Raw genomic sequence first — 20,574 nt, 5'->3', positions numbered from 1 at the left:
ACTTACATAATGTATAATTGCAGGTTTTTTCTTTCCTTTTAATTTAAATGCTGACCCAGACTGGTTGGGTCAAGTGCCCTATTTTTTGTGTTGTAACATGGATCTATGTATTATTAGAAGATACCAATACCTGCTCAATCTCTGTTCAGAATGTGCAACTTTAATCATGAAAAATTTTCAGCCACCATCTTAACTGAAGCCGGTGGTACTATGGGCCCAGGTTTGCCCCGACGCTTAGAACGGCGCACCCTGAGATGCGCCGACCTTTTGGAACGAAAAGCGCACCTAAAACTTACCGAGAAATACTCCACGCTCCTCAGGATGTCTTCCGGCTCGGCGTAGCACCCCACATCCAGTGGGGGGCGGAGCCAGGTCCTGGCGCTGAAAACAGTGCCGGGACTTCTGCACATGCGCATGTGCAGTAGCTCCTCACCCCCGAATCTCTGCAGGCTGTGTGGGAGGGGTCCAAAGCACGCCGCCCCTAGCCCTGGCCGAATGGGCTCCCGAGAGAAGGAACTAGATAAGAAGTGACTCCACGCAGTGGGATAGAAAATCAAGCAGCAAGGAAGCGATCAGGGCAGCAGAATGGGAAATCAGTCAAAGGGAGAGTAATTGAAGATAACAGGGGCCAGCCGACACATCAATTTAAATTTCCCAGTTACGTTGTGAAATTTTCCTGCGAACATCACGAAACACGCATTCAAATAAACAACTAGATGATTTTATAATGGCCTCCAACGCACCACCCCTGGCTATCCTCCACCCTCTTTCCTGCTCCCCCTCCCGCCCTCGTTTTCTTCTTTTCCCCCCCCCCCACCCGCGCACGCGCTCTCTCTCTCTCTCTCTCTCTCTCTCTCTCTCTCTCTCTCTCTCTCTCTCTCTCTCTCTCTCTTTCTCTCTCCCCCGCTCCCCCTCCCGCTCTCCTTTTCTTCTCTTTCCTCCACCCCCTCCCCCCTTCCCCTTCACCAATGGGTGGGGGGGGGGGCGGGGTCACAGGGTCGTAGCCTCCCGTTGTGTGTCTTACCGCCCTTAGTCCTGGCCGCTTGGGCTCCCTCATCAGCAGCCCGCTGCCTTCCCTTCTCACAAAGGTAGGACTTCTATTTTTTATTTGTTATTGATTATATATTATTTTGGTCTTGGTACTTTAGGTGCAGTGTTCCTTCTATTTTTTATTTGTTAATTAATTGCTTATTACTTTTTGTTTAGTGCTTTAAATGTAGTTATGCTTCTTTAATGTTATGAAGGTATTTAGTGCTTTGGAAAATCCTCTAACTTCCTCCCTCCCCCCCCCGCCCCAATCTCTGGCAACCTGCGCTGATTTCTTAAGTCACTGCGAGGTTTTTATGAGCGTACAAAAGTGGGCACATACGCTGGCCTAAGTTAGTTTGGATTAACTTTTCGCTAGCTAAACTTACTTAAATGGCCAAAACAGGCGTAAGTGGCTAGTAACGCCCCCTTTTGGGAAAAAAAAATGAACTAAAAAGAAACTGAACTAACTCACTTAAACTGGAGCAAACTAAATGGGGAGAATTGCGATTTTTAAGATACTCCAAAAAAAACTAGTTGCTCCAAAAAAAATAGGAGCAACTCCTGCGGAAACTTGGGCCAGAGTATCCAGTGCCATCACATGTCTGATTCATTTAAATACTGATCTTACCACCGTGTCCATCAGAGTTGTCTTTTCTTATTTCAATTGTCTTTGAATAATTTGTGTAACCTCATAGTGTAGATTGTTTAGTTGAATAACGTGTGTAATAGTATTGTCAATAACAACAATTTGAAGCACCTTTTTTAATGTAGTAAAATGTCCCAAGGTGCTTCACAGGGGCGTAATCAGACAAAAATTTACACTGAGCCAAAGAAGAAGATATATGATTGATCGCTGAAAGCTTTGTCAAAGAGGTAGGTTTTAAGGAACATCTTGAAGGAGGCATGGTGGGGAAGTTTACGGTGGAAATTCCAGAGCTAGGACCTCGACGGCTGAATGCACGGTTGCGAATGGTGGGACGAAGGGTGTGGGACTTGCACAAGAGGCCACAATTGGAGGAGCGCAGAGTTCTCCTCCAGCCAAACTAGCCACAGAGGTTACGAAGATGGGAAAGGACAAGCCTGTGGAGTGATTTGTATTTGAGAATGAGAATTTTAAAATCAAGACATTGGTGGACCCGGAGCCAATGCAGGTCAGCGAGCACAGGGGTGATGGGGAAATGGGATTTGGTAGGAGTTAGGATCCGGGCAGCGGAGTTTTAAATGAGCTTAAGTTTACGGAGGGTGAAAGACGGGGCACCAGTCATGAAGGTTGGAATAGTCTAGTCTGGAGGTAATAAAAACATAGATTAGGATTTCAGCAGTTGAGGGTTTAGGATTTCAGCAGTTGAGGGAGGGACGGAGATGGGCAGTGTTACTTTGTGGAAGTAAGTGGTCTTTCTGACGGAGAGAATATGAGGTCCGTAGCTCGGATCAGGGTCAAAAAAGGGTACCAAGGTTGCAATGTCTGGTTCAGCCTGAAACAGTGGCCGGGGGGGATGGAATCAATGCCGAGGGAATGGAGTTTGTTGGGCGGGCAAAAGACAATGCCTTTGTTCTTCCCAATGTTTAATTGGAGAAAATTTTACTGGATGTGGGACAAGATGTCTGCCAACACAAGCAGAGGAGGGGTCAAAACGGGTGATGGTGTGATAGAGCTGTGGTGTCGTCAGCATACATGTGGAACCTGACGAATAATGTCTCCAAGGGGCAGCATGTAGATGAGAAATCGGATGGGGCCAAGGATAGATCCTTGATGGATCAGAAGTAATGGTGCGAGATGAGAAGAGAAGCCATTTGAGCAACTTCTGTATAAGACTGGATAGGGAGGAGTGGAACGAGGTGAGGGTAGTCCCATTCAGCTGGCGACAGAAGAGGGGGATGATATGGTCAATTGTGCCAAAGACTGCAGACCGGTCGAGAAGGATGACTAGGGATAATGCACCACTGTCTCAGTTACAGGGTGTAATTTGTGACTTTGATTAGGAATTAGCAGTAGTCATTGCTTTCTGAGGTCAAGAGGAGGTTACTATTTCAATATTGAGTGCATCTGCAAATGTAGTCTAGACAAAATAGTATGTAAAAGTTTGTTTGAATTTTGCTAATTTTCTATCCATGCCTTTTGAAAACAGATTGCTAAACCTTGGCTGTTCCACACATGGTTAATTGTCAATTTGATGTAAACTGGGACTACTGTATTTTTCATGCCTGATCTTCATCTTTTTCATGGTAGAGCTTAAGAATGAACATTTCTAATAACTTGCTTTGTTGTTGATATCTACATTCTTAAATGATCATGAGAAAAATGAAAATTTTGCATAAAGCATAGTTCAGTCACACATAATTTGGTGCTGACATCGCACAGATAAATTGCAGTGTTGCCGCATTTACAAAATCTTCGCTGGTTGAAGTGCTAGGAAACCAAATCTACAGTTTCTGCCTTTTATCCTTCCAGTTTTCATTTTTATTAAAATTTGTATTAGAAGTAAAAATTATCCAAATTTCTTAATTAACCTTAAAGGTCTGCAACATTTAGCAACATGCCCACAGCTTCACATAAAATGTGAAGGCCTTCATTTCTGTAAACTGACTGCTTTTTTCCCCTCTTGCACTCATGAAGCGTTGACTGGAAAAAGAAAGTTGTTTTCTGCAACTATACATTTGTAACTCAAACAGCTTGTAACTTGGGTCTGCTAACTATGCAACACACTGAAGTTTTTATCTATTGTATAATGACATCCTTATTATTTCATATATTGAAGTAAAATATTTTATAAACAATTGAGTATTATATGCATACATATCAAACCCACAAGAATTTTTAAAAATAACTTAACAATTGCTTTCAGTGAGATATTTGTGTCTTATCAGTATTGTCTTTTCTTTTCATTTAAGATTTCAATTGTCTTTGAATAATTTGTGTAACCTCATACTGCAGATTGTTTAGTTGAATAACATGTAATAGTATTGACAATAACAACAACTTGAAGCACCTTTTAATGTAGTAAAATGTCCCAAAGTGCTTCACAGGAGCGTAATCAGACAAAAATTTACACTGAGCCAAAGAAGAAGATACACGATTGATAGCTGAAAGCTTTGTCAAAGAGGTCGGTTTTAAGGAACATCTTGAAGGGGGCGAGGTGGGGAAGTTTAAGGTAGAAATTCCAGAGCACAAATTTCTAGCTTTCAATAATTGTATCTTTTCCACATTAAAACTACATTAACCTGACAGAAAAACAGAAACTCTGAACCAGTAAGTAATGCAGATAATTTAGCAATAAGGGGGTAAATAAATAGTTATGAAATTGTACTTCTTAAAGGAGATAAGACAGTAAATGAAACCTTGAATGAAAAGAAAGCATTTTAGGCCATGATTTCAGCCATTTTCAAGCAATAAATAGCAATATGTATAATGACTGAAAGCAGTCAATCCATACACACTGAATATTCAAGTCCCCTTTTGAAAAGTTTTGTTAATAATTGTGTACAACTTTCCAGTTCTTCAAATTAGAGGTAAATTGTTACCTTCAGTTCCTAAAAGAAACCTCAGTAGCAGGAAGACATGGGTATAAACTGGTTTAAAAAGCCAAGTTTGGGACTGATGTCAGGAAATACTTCTTCATCCAAAGAGTGATTAATATACGGAGCAGCCATCCGGGTGAGTAGTGGAGGCAAAAGCTTTGGAGTCATTGAAGATGTAGTTAGATGCTGGGATGGAGCAGGAAGTAGGTTTCTGTTGAAGCATGAGCTAGATGCAGTGAATGGCCTTCCTTATCTGTATTTATCTTTGATGAAGGGAGCCAATAAAAATCAAGTTCCATGAGCTGGGCCTATTGCCATCATTAAATTTGCTGTCATTCTTAGCCATGGTGGAAGATTTATACGTCGAAGAAAAATATTGTGCTTGGGAACTCTCATGTTATGAAGAATAGTAGGTTCTTGTTATATTAAATTAACTTGCACTAAATTACATTTCGACTATCATGTTGAATTAACTATAGATCAGCATGATTGTGTATAAAATGCTTCTATAAATATGCTTTATAATTTAGACATGTAAAACATTTTGAGATTATCTCTAGGTTAGACGGCATCTAGCTGCTATTTGATTTAAAGTGGTAAATGTAAGAACTTCATACATAATGCCATTCGAGATTACTTATTTTAGTTAAGGAATCCAAGGAAATTTCCTCATAGGAAATCAAGCAGTTCCTTGTAATAAATTAATAAAACTAAGATTCATCGAGCAAATGTTATTAAATTATTTTGCTTTCCTTGAAGTTGCCCAATTAACAAAAAGAACATTATTATTATATTAAATTAACTTGCACTAAATTACATTTCGACTATCATGTTGAATTAACTATAGATCAGCATGATTGTGTATAAAATGCTTCTATAAATATGCTTTATAATTTAGACATGTAAAACATCATATTGACTGCATTTTTCCATATTGGAGGATTAAGTATACATCTTTTACAGCTGCATTAATGTCACATTCTGAGGATAAGTTATCACATTGAACTTTGTAGGATACATTTTTGTTCATGGCATCACTTCTACCAGTGATGGCTTTAAAACCAGTAACTTTTTTTATCTGAGGTCACTTGTAGCTAAAAAGAAAACTGCAGTAGATGAATTTAAAATAAAGACTCAAAATATTTTCTGCTGATTTAAAAAAAAAATAGAATGTTCTGGCACATTTTGTGGTGGATAGTGGACCTCCACTTATTAAGCAACTCAGCTGTATATTTTTTGTTTTCATTAGTCTGCTATTCTAGCACAACATATTTATGAAAACATTGTCACATTGGAAGGGAGGAGAAAATGGGAAATTTTCCTGAGTTACCAAGTCTTACCAAGTTGAGTTGTAGATTTCTCATTGTTGAATCACATTGGTTGGCTTGTTTTTGAATATATTGATTCTGGGTTAAATACCTTGGTCAAATTGCCACTTGGCTCAAGTGGTTATTGCAGGTTCAGTCCTTCATGAGTTTATTGTCATACATATACAATCATTTTTAATATGTCTTTTACTGTAATGATCTCTTGTCCACTGTGCAGAGACAAATACAAAGTCTTGGACAGGCGGGGAAAAGGTCAAAGGTATAGTAGAAGTGTGTCATAGCATGCTAGACGAAATCATTGCGCTTGATGACTCTCATGACTATTGTTTGCAAGAAATGTATTTTATTTAAATCTTGTTTTGTTTATTGCGACGTTATATCCTCATGCATGTATATTTGCTCCAGTTTAGGTTTTGCTGTACAACATTTCTCAGTGCTTTATTTATTGGCTTAGTGCTTCAGTTAATAAAGTCCACTGATTATTTTATGCTCAGTTGAAAATGAATTGGGTGCTTTTAGATGTATCATATTTTGTGATTGTTCAAGTGTGTGTAGTTTTTCATGCTGCTGTTGTAAGAACGTCTTTGGACCAATAGCAATTGTGCATGGTGATGTGCTTAGCGCTTATAGTTCAAAGCAAAATTTTCTTTGCTTTTTGGAAACTTGTTGTCAAGAAACGTATATTTATTGTTTGCTCTGGGTGTTGTAGTTGCCAGTTCAACTCAAACTTGGAAAAAAAGTGCATCCCTAATTTACTTTTTTTTTTAAACTGTCTGGGCTGAAGGACTTTATCTTAAGATATTAACCAAAGGATCCAATCACTATTCTTTGAGAGAATGCATTTTCATTGGTTTCTAACGCATAGCAATAATTGACAACATGCCACATTATGAAAAATAGTAACCATGTTGAAATAAGTCAACTGGCTCTTGGAAAAATGAACAGTATTCAGTCTATTTCTCAAGTGTGCAGTGGAATTGCACAAAATTCTATACCAGTCTGTTGTGAGGTGCTTGATGACACCTTGAGAATTAGAATGCTCTGTTTAATCTATTAAACTTGTATTCTCCCACAATTTTTAAATTTGTACTAAATTTATATTTAACCATTGAAAATCTTCATTTTTAATTGTGTTTTCTGAGGGCACCAAGATATTGAGAAACCTAGTTGGTGATCACATGGGTGTCATGATGATCTCCTTCTGCAACGTCATTTGTGATGCACATCTGACTGTCCATAAATTCACAACAGAACGAACTTGAATATTCTCATGATTTTGGCAACATTGTCTTGTACAGTCTTAATTATAGAGTATTGATGATTGCAGCTTCACCATAAATGTAAAATCATGAACTTCTATGTACATTGTTCTGTATACCTAGCAAAGTGTACACTTCTCTGCTATATCCATGGCAGGATCAGATTGTAGGGAATTGTATAACGATTGTTTTTGGCTTCTGAATTGTGTACACTTAAGTGGAGTAGACTATTTAAGCAATGGCCGTGGTAAAGTATAGTGAAGACTGTACCCTGTAACAACACAATATGGCAGTACTTGCACGATCAGGTCATTGTCATCAAGTCGAATCATATAGCTTAGATTTGCATATCCAAACAAAACTAATCAAAAATCCAATTATCTAATTAGATATTTTGACACTGAGTTTTTCAAACCTCATTTTAAGCTGTTGCAGGGTATATGGTTGGAATGAGCTAACTTTTGATCAAATAAATGTAGCTAAATATCTTTTGACATCACTGTATATGCCCTAACAACAAATGTTTTCCTTTAGTCAAATACAAAGTTAAAGCTAGTACGGAGCCTGGCTGTGTGTGAAGAGTCTTCTCCTCCGCCCACAGCTGATGTTCCACAGGACAATCAGGTAAAATGCATCAGTACATGGAATAAGTAAAAACCCTCGTCTGATGGTGCAGTGTTTTTTGCAATTGTAGTTTTATTTCTTTAAAATAAAGGCTTTGTTTTGGAGTGAAATAATTGTCTTATGAAATTCTCATTATGCATTTAATGCGCATCACTTACATTGTACCGGAGGTAATTGAAGTTAAATTTTGAGGAACAGGAGCAGAATAGTGATGATGTGAGAAAAATAGCATAGAAAGTATACAAAACTTTGATTTAATAATTCTATCAAATATAATCCTATTTGTCGTGTTTACTGCATTTTCTGCAACACAACTTATTGTAACCATTTTATCTATTTAGTAGTAATTACTTTTCATGATTTAATTTTCTTTTAGTATTTGCGCTCTTGTAAGTCACACATTACTGAAAGAAAATCTCGCTTTAGGCCTAAATACTTGCTTAATGAGCCCATTTTCACTTGTGTTTTTACAACTGATGTTCTGTACCAAGCTAGATATTTTAGTGTGCTGGTGAGAAAAGTAAAATAAATTCATTCTATCTTCATGACTTACTTTTGTACTCTGAATAATCTGAGAATATTAACTTCTTCTGGATGTTAAATAGCAGAAAGTACATTGCTTAAACCAGAAGATTAAATCGTTGAGTTCAAGCTTCGAATGACATTGTTGTTTTTCTCTTCTATGTATGATGATATAAAATTTAGCCCACAAAAATTGATGTGGAAAATAGCTTTAAATGTAGCTATGCCACAGCAAATATTTGTAAATTTTTTTCAATAAAGTTTATATAAAAAATAATTTCTAAGACACCTGCAACTAAAGTTTTGTAGTTGTGAATGGTTGATATGCACATGAAACTTCACTGCAGGGAACAATTGGAGAGCAGATATTCGAGGAAAATTCCAGAATTATGATCACTCCTTAAATGAGAAAACATAATTAAGTTTGGTGGGTTAGCAACAAAAAAGAAGTGATGTTGGCCTGCATACCTTAAAACTCACTCATAAGAGCAGAACTATTGAGTTTTATCTTAAGTTTTACGAGCGTCACCATTACCACCACCTGCTGTCTGGAAAAAATGGGAGCAGTAGTTTATGATCTGATAATGTTGAGCTCAGTGTTTGTTTAGTCCGGAAGGTTGTATTGTGCCTAATCGATAGGTGAGAGGTGCTGTTCCTCGAGCTTCATTGGAACAGTGTAGGACGCAGAGGTCGGAGTGGGATGGAGAATTAAACATAACTTGAGTCATTTGTCTGTGATGATAATTCACCAAGTCTGAATTGTGTGCCTGTTTTATACCACATAACTTTAAACTTTTTTTTAATTGGTTAAGTAAAATTCCTTTGATCTTGATTAGTTGCTGATGTGTAAATGTGTGCACTTAAACTGTACAAACCTGATGCATCTGTTTGTTAACTTTGTTTTTTTTTGTCAGTTAAGCAATTGTGATAGTGTGTGCATTCGTAACAAAATAGATATGTTGATGGCAGAAATAGATTCAAATGGGTCTGATCTGATAGCCATTACAGAGGCGTGGTTGCAAGGTAACCAAGGCTTGGAACTAAATATTCAGGGATATTTGACAATTCGGAAGGATACAAAGGAAAAGGAGGTGGAGTAGCTCTGTTAATAAAGGATGAGATCAGTGCAGTAATGAGAAATGATATTGGCTCAGAAGATCAAGTTGTAGAATCAGTTTGGGTGGAGATAAAAAAATTATAAGGGAAAAAAATCTCTGGTGGAAGTGTCTACAGGCCCCCAAACAGTAGTCACTCTGTAGCAGAGTATAAATCAAGAAATAATGGAGGCTTGTAAGAAAGGTACAGCAATAATCATAGGCAATTTTAATCTTCATATTGATTGGACAAATCAAATTGGCCAAGGTAGCCTTGAGGAAGAGTTCATAGAGTGTATACGGGATAGTTTTCTGCAACAGTACATTGCAGAACCAACCAGGGAGCATCTTAGATCTGGTACTGTGTAATGAGACAGGATTAATAAATGATCTCCTAGTAAAGGATCCTCTAGGAAAGAGTGATCATAGCATGGTTGAATTTCAAATTCAGTTTGAGGGTGAGAAAGTTGGATTTCAAACCAGTGTCCTGAGCTTAAATAAAGGAGACAACAAAGGTATGAAGGCAGAGTTAGCTAAAGTGGACTGGGAAAATAGATTTAAGTGTGGGACGGTTGATGAGCAGTGCAGGACATTTAAGAAGATATTTCATAACTTGCAACAAAAATATATTTCAATGAGTAGGAAAGACTGTAAGAGAAGGGATAACCATCCGTGGCTAAGTAAGGAAATAAAGGGTGGTATCAAATTGAAAACAATGGCATACAAAGTGGCCAAGGTTAGTGGGAGGCCAGAGGATTGGGAAGCTTTTTAAAAACCAGCAGAGAACGACTTTTTAAAAAAAAAAAGTAGAGAGGGGAAAGATGGGTTATGAAAGTAAACTGGCAAGAAATATAAAAACAGATCGTAAGAGTTTCTACAGGCAAGTAAAAAGGAAAAGAGTAGCTTAAGAGTCCCTTAGAGGATGAGACTGGGGAATTAATAATGGGGAACAGGTACATGGCAGAGACTTTGAACAAATATTTTGTATCAGTCTTCACGGTAGAAGAAACTTAAAAACATCCCAATAATGGATAATCAAGGGGTTCTCGGGAGGGAGGAACTTAAAACTATCACTAAAGAAGTAGTACTCGGTAAAATAATGGGACTAAAGGTGGGCAAGTCCCCTAGACCTGATGGCTTGTATCCGAGGGTCTTAAAAGAACTGGCTGCAGAGATTGTGGATGCATTGGTTGTAATTTGCCAGCATTCCCTGGATTCTGGGGAGGTCCCAGCGGATTTGAAAACCACAATTGTAATGTCCCTATTTAAAAAAGGAGGCAGACAGAAAGCAGGAAACTATACACCAGTTAGCCTAATATCGGTCGTTGGTAAAATGCTGGAGTCCATTATTAAGGAAGCAGTAGCAGGAAATTTGGAAAAGCATAATTCAATCAAGCAGAGCCAGCATGGTTTTGTGAAAGGGAAATCATGTTTGGCAAATTTGCTGGAGTTCTTGGAGGACGTAACGAGCAAGGTGGATAGGGGGGAACCAGTGGATGTGGTGAATTTGGATTTCTAGAAGGCATTCGATGAAGTACCACATTAAAGGTTACTGCACAGGATAAAAGTTCATGGGGATGGGGGTAATATATTAGCATGGATAGAGGATTGGCTAACTAACAGAAAACAGAGTCGGGATAAATGGGTCATTTTCCGGTTGGCAAACAGTAACTAGTGGGGTGCCGCAGGGATCAGTGCTGGGGCCTCAACTATTTACAATCTATATGAATGACTTGGATGAAGGGACCAAGTGTAATGTAGCCAAGTTTGCTGATGATTCAAAGATAGATGGGAAAGCAAGATGCAAGGAGGACACAAAGAATCTGCGAAGGGATATAGACAGGCTAAGTGAGTGGGCAAACGTTAGGCAGATGGAGTATAATGTGGGAAAATGTGAAGTTAATCCACTTTGGCAGAAAAAAATCAAAAAGCAAATTATAATTTAAATGGAAAAAAATTGCGAAGTGCTACAGTACAGAGGGACCTGGGGCTCCTTGTGCATGAAACACAAAAAGTTAGTATGCAGGTACAGCAAATAATTAGGAAGGCAAAGGGAATGTTTGCCTTTATTGCAAGGGGGATAGAGTATAAAAGCACAGAAGTCCTGCTACAACTTTACAGGGTATTGGTGAGGCCACATCTAGAGTACTGCATATAGTTTTGGTCTCCTTATTTAAGGAAAGATGTACTTGCATTGGAGGCAGTTCAGAGAAGGTTCACTAGGTTGATTCCAGAGATGAGAGGGTTGATTTATGAAGATCGGTTGAGTAGGTTAGGCCTATACTCATTGGAGTTCAGAAGAATGAGCAGTGATCTTATTGAAACATATAAGATACTGAGGGGGCTTGACAAGGTAGATGCAGAGAGGATATTTTCACTCATAAGGGAATCTAGAACTTGGGGGCATAGTTTCAGAATAAGGGGTTGCCCATTTAAAACTGAGATGAGGAGGAATTTCTTCTCTGAGGGTTGTAAATCTGTGGAATTCTCTGCCCCAGAGAGCTGTTGAGGCTGGGTCATTGAATATATTTAAGGCGGAGATATACAGATTTTTGAGTGATAAGGGAGTAAAGGGTTGTGGGAACGGGCAGGGCAGTGGAGCTGAGTCCATGATCAGATCGTCCATGATATTAAATGGTGGAGTAGGCTCGAGGGGCTAAATGGCCTACTCCTGCTCCTATTTCTTATGTTCTTATGTGAGAGAGGAGAGTAGTTATTTGAGCATATGGTGAAGACTGCTGTTTTTATAGATGTCGTAGGATTGTTAAAAAAGCTGCGTTCAACATGTTCAGTACAGATGAGACAATAGAAGGAGTTGTGTATTTCTGACCCACCTTGGAGGTAAATACGAGAGTGAGTAGTATGATCTTTGCAGATTGAAACTGAAAGAACTTACACATTTGTTTTGTGTTGTAGTTTTTAGAGTGATGAGCCATGTTTATTTCTCCCTCTTGTTTTCATGTGCAACGGCTGCATAATTTAGCCCAACATTATTGATGTGCATTACATTCAGGGGGTTTCTGTCCATTTGTGCTGTAATTCAGGCACCAGTTTATGCTTGGCAAAACACAACTAGAATAACTAGTTGCTCAACTATTTACTCATATAATCTACATATGTAGGATATTAAACTTTGTACAATAGCATATACACCCTGTGTCACATTTCTCGGATTTTCTCCTGACTTGTGACACTTGGTAACATCTGGAGTGTAATACATGAGGTAACAACCTTACTTTCAATGTTAAAATGATGATTAATTGCCTTGCAGCTTAGATATCCCAATAGTATGTAGCACTGTTTTGTCCTTATTTGCATTTCCCAGCTGGCTCTACACGTGACATACGACTCATGATCCACCCCGCCTCACTCCTGTTCCTGGACTGTCATTTATATACTTCCTTCCTGGGCTATTTCTTCGACTAACAGCCATTTATGCTCCCCAAACAAATGTGTATGCAATTGTACAAAATTTAATATCCTACATATATAGATTACATGATTAAATATTGGATCTCTGCTGCTTTCAGTACCTTAAGGCCTACTTGTCCCTGCTAGTAGCTTGAACCACATCAAAAAGACGACTTCTGCTGCCTGATCTTCACACAGTCAGCTGTTTCAAATGTAAACTGCCAGTTTCGCAGAACTGTCGAAGATAACGCAGCAGAGAAGAAAGCCATGTTGAGGGAGCTTGGCAACGACGACGATAACCAGACCTCGCATGATAGGTGGCCTAGCGAAAGTTAGTCAGCAGAACCAGCGCCAGCACTCCCGATTCAAAGTCTCTAGTGGTGTTCTGAGCATTGCACAGATGTAAATTTACTGCAAAAATAATTTGATCAGGGCGAGGCAGTACCTTGGGGACAAAATGATGAGGGATAATGGGGAAAAAGTTAGTGATGATGGAAGGAAGTCTGGATGCATGTTGTAGAAAGGGGGCTATAGTTGCGAGACAAGCAATGGACAACTATGAGGACCTCATGGGAGATCAAGGAAGAATGAGGCTGCAAGAAGTATGCCACATTGTGCATTACAGAGAGCCTCGATATGCAAGCCTTAAAAACTTTTGCACAACAAAAGCCTGAATTGGGTGCAAGTGTTATGGGGAAAAGGCTGAGCAGATGACCTTATAAAGTCAGCAAGGCAAGGAACAGAAAGCATACGGGGAGAAAGGAAACAACAGGTCAGGGGAAACCAGAAAAGGAAAATCGGAGACAACAGTGGCAGCGTCAACATATGCTAAGTAAACAGACGAGAACATCATGAAAACAGGAGGACAAAGAGCGAGAGGCAACATGCCTCCACCAATAATTCAAAATAAGAGATAGGAGGAGAGAAACACACAACAGAGTAATGTAGCCAAAGCACCACACACAGACGATCACAGAACAACTTAAACAGAGCATTGTGAGAGGACACCAACTAGGGGGGAGGTCATCTTCGACTGGGTGTTGTGTAATGAGAGAGGATTAATTCGCAATCCCCTTGGGGAAGAGTGACCATAATATGGTGGAATTCTACATTAGGATGGAGAATGAAACAGTTAATTCAGAGACCATGGTCCAGAACTTAAAGAAGGGTAACTTTGAAGGTATGAGGCGTGAATTGGCTAGGATAGATTGGCGAATGATACTTAAGGGGTTGACAGTGGATGGGCAATGGCAAACATTTAGAGACCGCATGGATGAACTACAACAATTGTACATCCCTGTCTGGCGTAAAAATAAAAAAGGGAAGGTGGCTCAACCGTGGCTATCAAGGGAAATCAGGGATAGTATTAAAGCCAAGGAAGTGGCATACAAATTGGCCAGAAATAGCAGCGAACCCGGGGACTGGGAGAAATTTAGAACTCAGCAGAGGACGACAAAGGGTTTGATTAGGGCAGGGAAAATAGAGTACGAAAGGAAGCTTGCAGGGAACATTAAGATGGACTGCAAAAGCTTCGATAGATATGTAAAGAGAAAAAGGTTAGTAAAGACAAACGTAGGTCCCCTGCAGTCAGAATCAGGGGAAGTCATAACGGAGAACAAAGAAATGGCAGACCAATTGAACAAGTACTTGTTTCGGTATTCACTAAGGAAGTCACAAACAACCTTCCGGATATAAAAGGGGTCAGAGGGTCTAGTAAGAAGGAGGAACTGAGGGAAATCCTTATTAGTCGGGAAATTGTGTTGGGGAAATTGATGGGATCGAAGGCCGATAAATCCCCAGGGCCTGATGGACTGCATCCCAGAATACTTAAGGAGGTGGCCTTGGAACTAGCGGACGCATTGACAGTCATTTTCCAACATTCCATTGACTCTGGATCAGTTCCTATCGAGTGGAGGGTAGCCAATGTAACCCCACTTTTTAAAAAAGGAGGGAGAGAGAAAGCAGGGAATTATAGACCGGTCAGCCTGACATCAGTAGTGGGTAAAATGATGGAATCAATTATTAAGGATGTCATAGCAGCGCATTTGGAAAATGGTGACATGATAGGTCCAAGTCAGCATGGATTTGTGAAAGGGAAATCATGCTTGACAAATCTTCTGGAATTTTTTGAGGATGTTTCCGGTCGAGTGGACAAGGGAGAACCGGTTGATGTGGTGTATTTGGACTGTCGGAAGGCTTTCGACAAGGTCCCACACAAGAGATTAATGTGCAAAGTTAAAGCACATGGGATTGGGGGTAGTGTGCTGATGTGGATTGAGAACTGGTTGTCAGACAGGAAGCAAAGAGTAGGAGTAAATGGGGACTTTTCAGAATGGCAGGCAGTGACTAGTGGGGTACCGCAAGGTTCTGTGCTGGGGCCCCAGCTGTTTACATTGTACATTAATGATTTAGACGAGGGGATTAAATGTAGTATCTCCAAATTTGCGGACGACACGAAGTTGGGTGGCAGTGTGAGCTGTGAGGAGGATGCTATGAGGCTGCAGAGTGACTTGGATAGGTTAGGTGAGTGGGCAAATGCATGGCAGATGAAGTATAATGTGGATAAATGTGAGGTTATCCACTTTGGTGGTAAAAACAGAGAGACAGACTATTATCTGAATGGTGACAGATTAGGAAAAGGGGAGGTGCAACGAGACCTGGATGTCATGGTACATCAGTCATTGAAGGTTGGCATGCAGGTACAGCAGGCGGTTAAGAAAGCAAATGGCATGTTGGCCTTCATAGCGAGGGGATTTGAGTATAGGAGCAGGGAGGTGTTACTACAGTTGTACAGGGCCTTGGTGAGGCCACACCCTGGAGTATTGTGTACAGTTTTGGTCTCCTAACTTGAGGAAGGACATTCTTGCTGTTGAGGGAGTGCAGCGAAGGTTCACCAGACTGATTCCCGGGATGGCGGGACTGACCTATCAAGAAAGACTGGATCAACTGGGCTTGTATTCACTGGAGTTCAGAAGAATGAGAGGGGATCTCATAGAAACGTTTAAAATTCTGCTGGGTTTAGACAGGTTAGATGCAGGAAGAATGTTCCCAATGTTGTGGAAGTCCAGAACCAGGGGTGACAGTCTAAGGCTAAGGGGTAAGCCATTTAGGACCGAGATGAGGAAACACTTCTTCACCCAGAGAGTGGTGAACCTGTGGAATTCTCTATCACAGAAAGTTGATGAGGCCAGTTCACTAAATATATTCAAAAAGGAGTTAGATGTAGTCCTTACTACGAGGGGGATCAAGGGGTATGGCGAGAAAGCAGGAATGGGGTACTGAAGTTGCATGTTCAGCCATTAACTCATTGAGCGGTGCAGGCTCGAAGGGCCGAATGGCCTACTCCTGCACCTATTTTCTATGTTTCTATGACACAGCAATACCACCAAGGACACAAAGACAACGCAGGCAGATAAAGCAGAGAACTTATCTTGTAACTTATCAATAACAAAGCCATGGGATTTTCAATTTTAATATCTTAGAAGTCTTGTGTTGGTGTGCATTTTCTTTTAAGTCTTTCTAATTCTCCATGATATTTTGTTGATTTACTTTGAGCCAATCAAAGTAGAGTTGAAGAGATAGGGAACGGATGAATCAAAAGCAAGGAAAACAGCTGGAAACCTACCAATAAGTTACAACTAAGAACAAGTGAAAGCAAAAACTCTTGAACAGCGGCATAAGCCCAGTCCAATCTTTGGGTTATTCTCTGGTTCGTTGTCAACCGGCATCAAGTTACTAGAGCTTCCTGGTTCAGTTGTATTTGTAAATATGCATGTAAGGACAGGGACTCCTATCTCCTTGTTATCGTGCACAGTGAAATACCATTATATCATGAATGTGAGACCACTTTCTGATGATTGAGAACTGTTTGTGGACAATATCATTTTTGAAAGGAGATTTTACAGATTAAAATGACCAGACCTAAAAGACTCAAGTACCTGTAACTTCACAATTTCATATTTCCTTGAAAATCCTTGCTTTCTGAGAAAGATTGACTGTTATTCTTTGTACTGTTATAATTTGTTCACTTGATACAGGAGAGAGCATAGCCTCAAGGTTATATCACCTGACTTATTCAATATTATATTGGTACTGTTTCACTTAACTTGCAATGGTATGAAACTAAAAGTCAAAATTCTGCACTAAATTTCATCTTTTTCATGTAGTGTGCTGAGTGGATCAGTAGCATACTACTCTGGGCATTTGCCAAATGATTGAAGCCGGTTAGGAAGATTATTGAAGAATTTTGAAAGAAAAAATGTGAAATGCGGTTACCATTTTTATTAAACTTCACACGCAACTCTTAAGTATGTTAAATCCGTTTGTTTCATTGAATATTATTATGACAGTAATTCGCCTTGTGTTTACACAGGATAAAATTCAGCTCCAGTTAACACAAACATTTGATAAAGAAGAACAGCCCACAAAAGATGAAGCTGAAAAGGAAGAATGTACAGACAAACCAGATAAAATGCATAAAAAAATTTTATCAAGAGGTTTACACTGCATTTCTTCACTAAAATACTTTCAGATTTTGGATGCTTGCTGAATGACTTGTAAATGAATGGAACTTCTCAATCTCTCTCTCTCAACCAGATTCCAGCCAAGAATATACAGATTCCACTGGAATAGATCTTCATGAATTTTTAGTAAATACTTTGAAAAATAATCCCAGGTATATATAGAAATTAGTTTTTGCTTATATATAGAAGATGCACTATTTTGTCATGCAATGCTTATGATATGTAGTTATTATACACATTTGGAATTTATTCTTTGCACCTGAAATCAAACAAACCATCATTACTTAGCCAAGTGGCAGTTTAATGGTCGAATAGCCATGCACTCTACCTCCTATCAACAGCTGCTAGCTGTAACCATGGTTTCCATAACTATTCCCAAGAATTATGAACCATTATCAGCAGTTTAGAAAGCACACGTTAGTGCCACACAGTTGATAAACACAAAAAAAAGTGCAAACATTTCAAAGGTAGAAGCAAGGGAACCTCTTTACCAAAGAGAGAAAGTAAAAATGATGCTCTTTGAATAAAGAACTGAACCTATCACAAGCACCTAAATAACAACTGAACTATGCATTCTGAAAAACTACTATATAATTATGCAATACACTGTACACAGAAAAGCCATACTGAATCAAATTCTGCTTGTTTTGTACTGTAAACAAGCAAAAGTCAAACTTGCATGTTGTTTAAATGAAGAATACTGTATATATTAATCTACAAGATCTGTGTTTAAAATTACACCATTCCATTCAAATAATGGGCAATGTTACAAAGGTACACAACAAATAATGGCTTTTACTACTATAAGAGGGAATGAGCAAGGCAGTGGGAATAAAGTGGATGCAGTTGAAGCATTCTCAAACTTAGAACTGAATAGCCTTATCCTGTGCTGTAATTTCTGAGTGAGGCTACTATTATACATACAATAGAACCACTCGAAGTCAACCAACAGTGGAAATGGTTGAATATTGACTTATTCATCGTTAAATTTCACAAAGTTTTTATCTTCAAAAATTCTAACCTTCATGTTAGTTGGCATACGCAATTACATTTTCTGTATTCTTTGTCATTCAAACCAGCATTTCCTCATCAACTGGCGATGTAATTTGTCGCTCAGCTCTTGTACTGTTATATTTAATTGGCAGCTATTCTTCCTGACTTCAAGCCAAGCTCTTGCAGCTTTGATTGGGACTGAAATTGGGAAGTAAATTGCCATTAAAATATCAAGATGCTGGAGGTGCAACAGTTGATCGGAGTGCACTCGTGGTGTTGCTGCTGGGCCGACCATCATTGGAGCAGTGGTCACCATTCTCCAGAAACCCTATGCTCTGAGGGAAATCTGAGCGAATGTATGGCCTTTAAGGAAGGGTGCATTACCACGACCACAGTAGCACCGTGACAGCAGAACAAAGAGTAAGACACCCAAGAGGAGAAAATCTAGCTCACCTTTGCTTTCGAGTCATTTGGGCCTTTGAATCTGATTTACATGCTTCAAATCTACATCCAAAATCACTGCAAAGATGCTAAGTTATGTGACTGCACCTTGGGGTAACCATTGTACTTGAGAACTAAATAGCAAAATAAATTTCTCCACATACAAGTACATACAACATTGTGCATGATGATGGATACAGTATTTATTTCCCCCCCAAACTTTGCTTTTTCTCCTCTTGCTGAAGGGGGTGACACATAGGGCTTCATTTGAGCATTGACACTGAGTGTCAAAGGAACTTCAACCACTGCTCCAAAGACCATTGCAGTTGTGGACAATCCTGTTTTCCCTTGATGTCTGTACATGCACTTTCCAGCATGACCCTAAACAGTGATCATAAGAGCATAAGTGGGTATTTAGTCCTATGATTAATGTTAAAACACACTACTGAATCAAGCAATACCATCAAAACAAAATGATTAACTTGTCAATCATCTCCATGCTGTTTGTAGCACCTTGCTGCATGCAAATTGGCTGCTATTTTTGCCTACAAAACAGCAGTGACTTCACTTCAAAAGTAATTAATTGTCTATAGAGTGCTTTGGGAAATCCTGAGGTTGTGAAAGGCACTATATAAATGAAAGCCTTTTTTTATCGAGAGGCTCCAAAGCTACGAGAAATCCACACAGGTAGAGGTTTGGTTTGTTAAACTGCAAACACTGCCATAGGGACACACCCCACTTGCCTAAGTCAAGCGAGCTTGGGTACAAGTTTGCAGAGCTAAGGCTTCGGACCCACAAATGTATGTAGTGATTCAGATAAGCCAGCACTGATTCAGTGCTTATCTGGCCAAAACTACTGTATGTATTCGGACATTGGTTTGCTGGATTATCTGTAATTAAGTGAGAAACATAGAAATATAGAAAATAGATGCAGGAGAAGGCCATTCGGCCCTTTGAGCCTGCACCACCATTCAATATGATCATGGCTGATCATGCAACTTCAGTACCCCATTCCTGCTTTCTCTCCATACCTCTTGATCCCTTTAGCCGAAAGGGCTACTTCTAACTCCCTTTTGAATATATCTAATGAACTGGCCTCAACAACTTTCTGTGGTAGAGAATTCCACAGGTTCACAATTCTCTGAGTGAAGAAGTTTCTCCTCATCTCGGTCCTAAATAGCTTACCCCTTATCCTTAGACTGTGACCACTGGTTCTGGACTTCCCCAACATTGGGAACATTCTTCCTGCATCTAATTTGTCCAATCCTGTCAGAATTTTATAAGTTTCGATGAGATCCCCTCTCATTCATTATTATTCTAAATTCCAGTGAATATAAGCCTAGTCGATTCAGTCTTTCTTCGTATGTCAGTCCTGTCATCCCGAGAATCAGTCTGGTGAACCTTTGCAGCACTCCCTCAATAGCAAGAATGTCCTTCCTCAGATTAGGAGACCAAAACTGTACACAATATTCAAGATGTTGCCTCAGCAAGGCCCTGTACAACTGCAGTAAGACCTCCCTGCTCCTATACTCAAATCCTCTCGCTATGAAGGCCAACATGCCATTTGCCGCCTTCAACGCCTGCTGTACCTGCATGCCAACTTTCAATGACTGATATACCATGACACCCAGGTCTCGTTGCACTTTCCCTTTTCCTAATCTGTCACCATATTCTGCCTTCCTGTTTTTGCCACAAAAGTGGATAACCTTACATTTATCTACATTATACTGCATCTGTCATGCATTTGCCCACTCACCTAACCTGTCCAAGTCACCCTGCAGCCTCTTAACATCCTCCTCACAACTCACACTGCCACCCAGCTTAGTGTCAT

The 20,574-nt window shown here is 39.5% G+C and overlaps 1 protein-coding gene across 18 annotated transcripts in view; it reads left to right on the top strand.

Annotated features, from left to right (window-relative positions):
• LOC139259744 (R3H domain-containing protein 1-like) overlaps positions 1-20,574 on the top strand; it is a 164,581-nt gene that overhangs the window by 36,901 nt on the left and 107,106 nt on the right. For 14 of the 18 annotated variants that reach the window (XM_070875398.1, XM_070875402.1, XM_070875415.1 and 11 more), the window contains exons 4-7: positions 6,094-6,135; positions 7,670-7,759; positions 17,159-17,282; positions 17,383-17,461. In XM_070875398.1, coding sequence (XP_070731499.1) covers positions 6,094-6,135; positions 7,670-7,759; positions 17,159-17,282; positions 17,383-17,461 — 335 coding nt within the window. The remainder of the gene's footprint in view (positions 1-6,093; positions 6,136-7,669; positions 7,760-17,158; positions 17,283-17,382; positions 17,462-20,574) is intronic. The other 4 variants (XM_070875405.1, XM_070875410.1, XM_070875414.1 and 1 more) reach the window with 2 other exon arrangements.

This window comes from Pristiophorus japonicus, chromosome 3, assembly GCF_044704955.1.
Source record: "Pristiophorus japonicus isolate sPriJap1 chromosome 3, sPriJap1.hap1, whole genome shotgun sequence".
NCBI lineage: Eukaryota > Metazoa > Chordata > Chondrichthyes > Pristiophoridae > Pristiophorus > Pristiophorus japonicus.
This window is presented reverse-complemented; position numbering and strand designations above follow the sequence as displayed.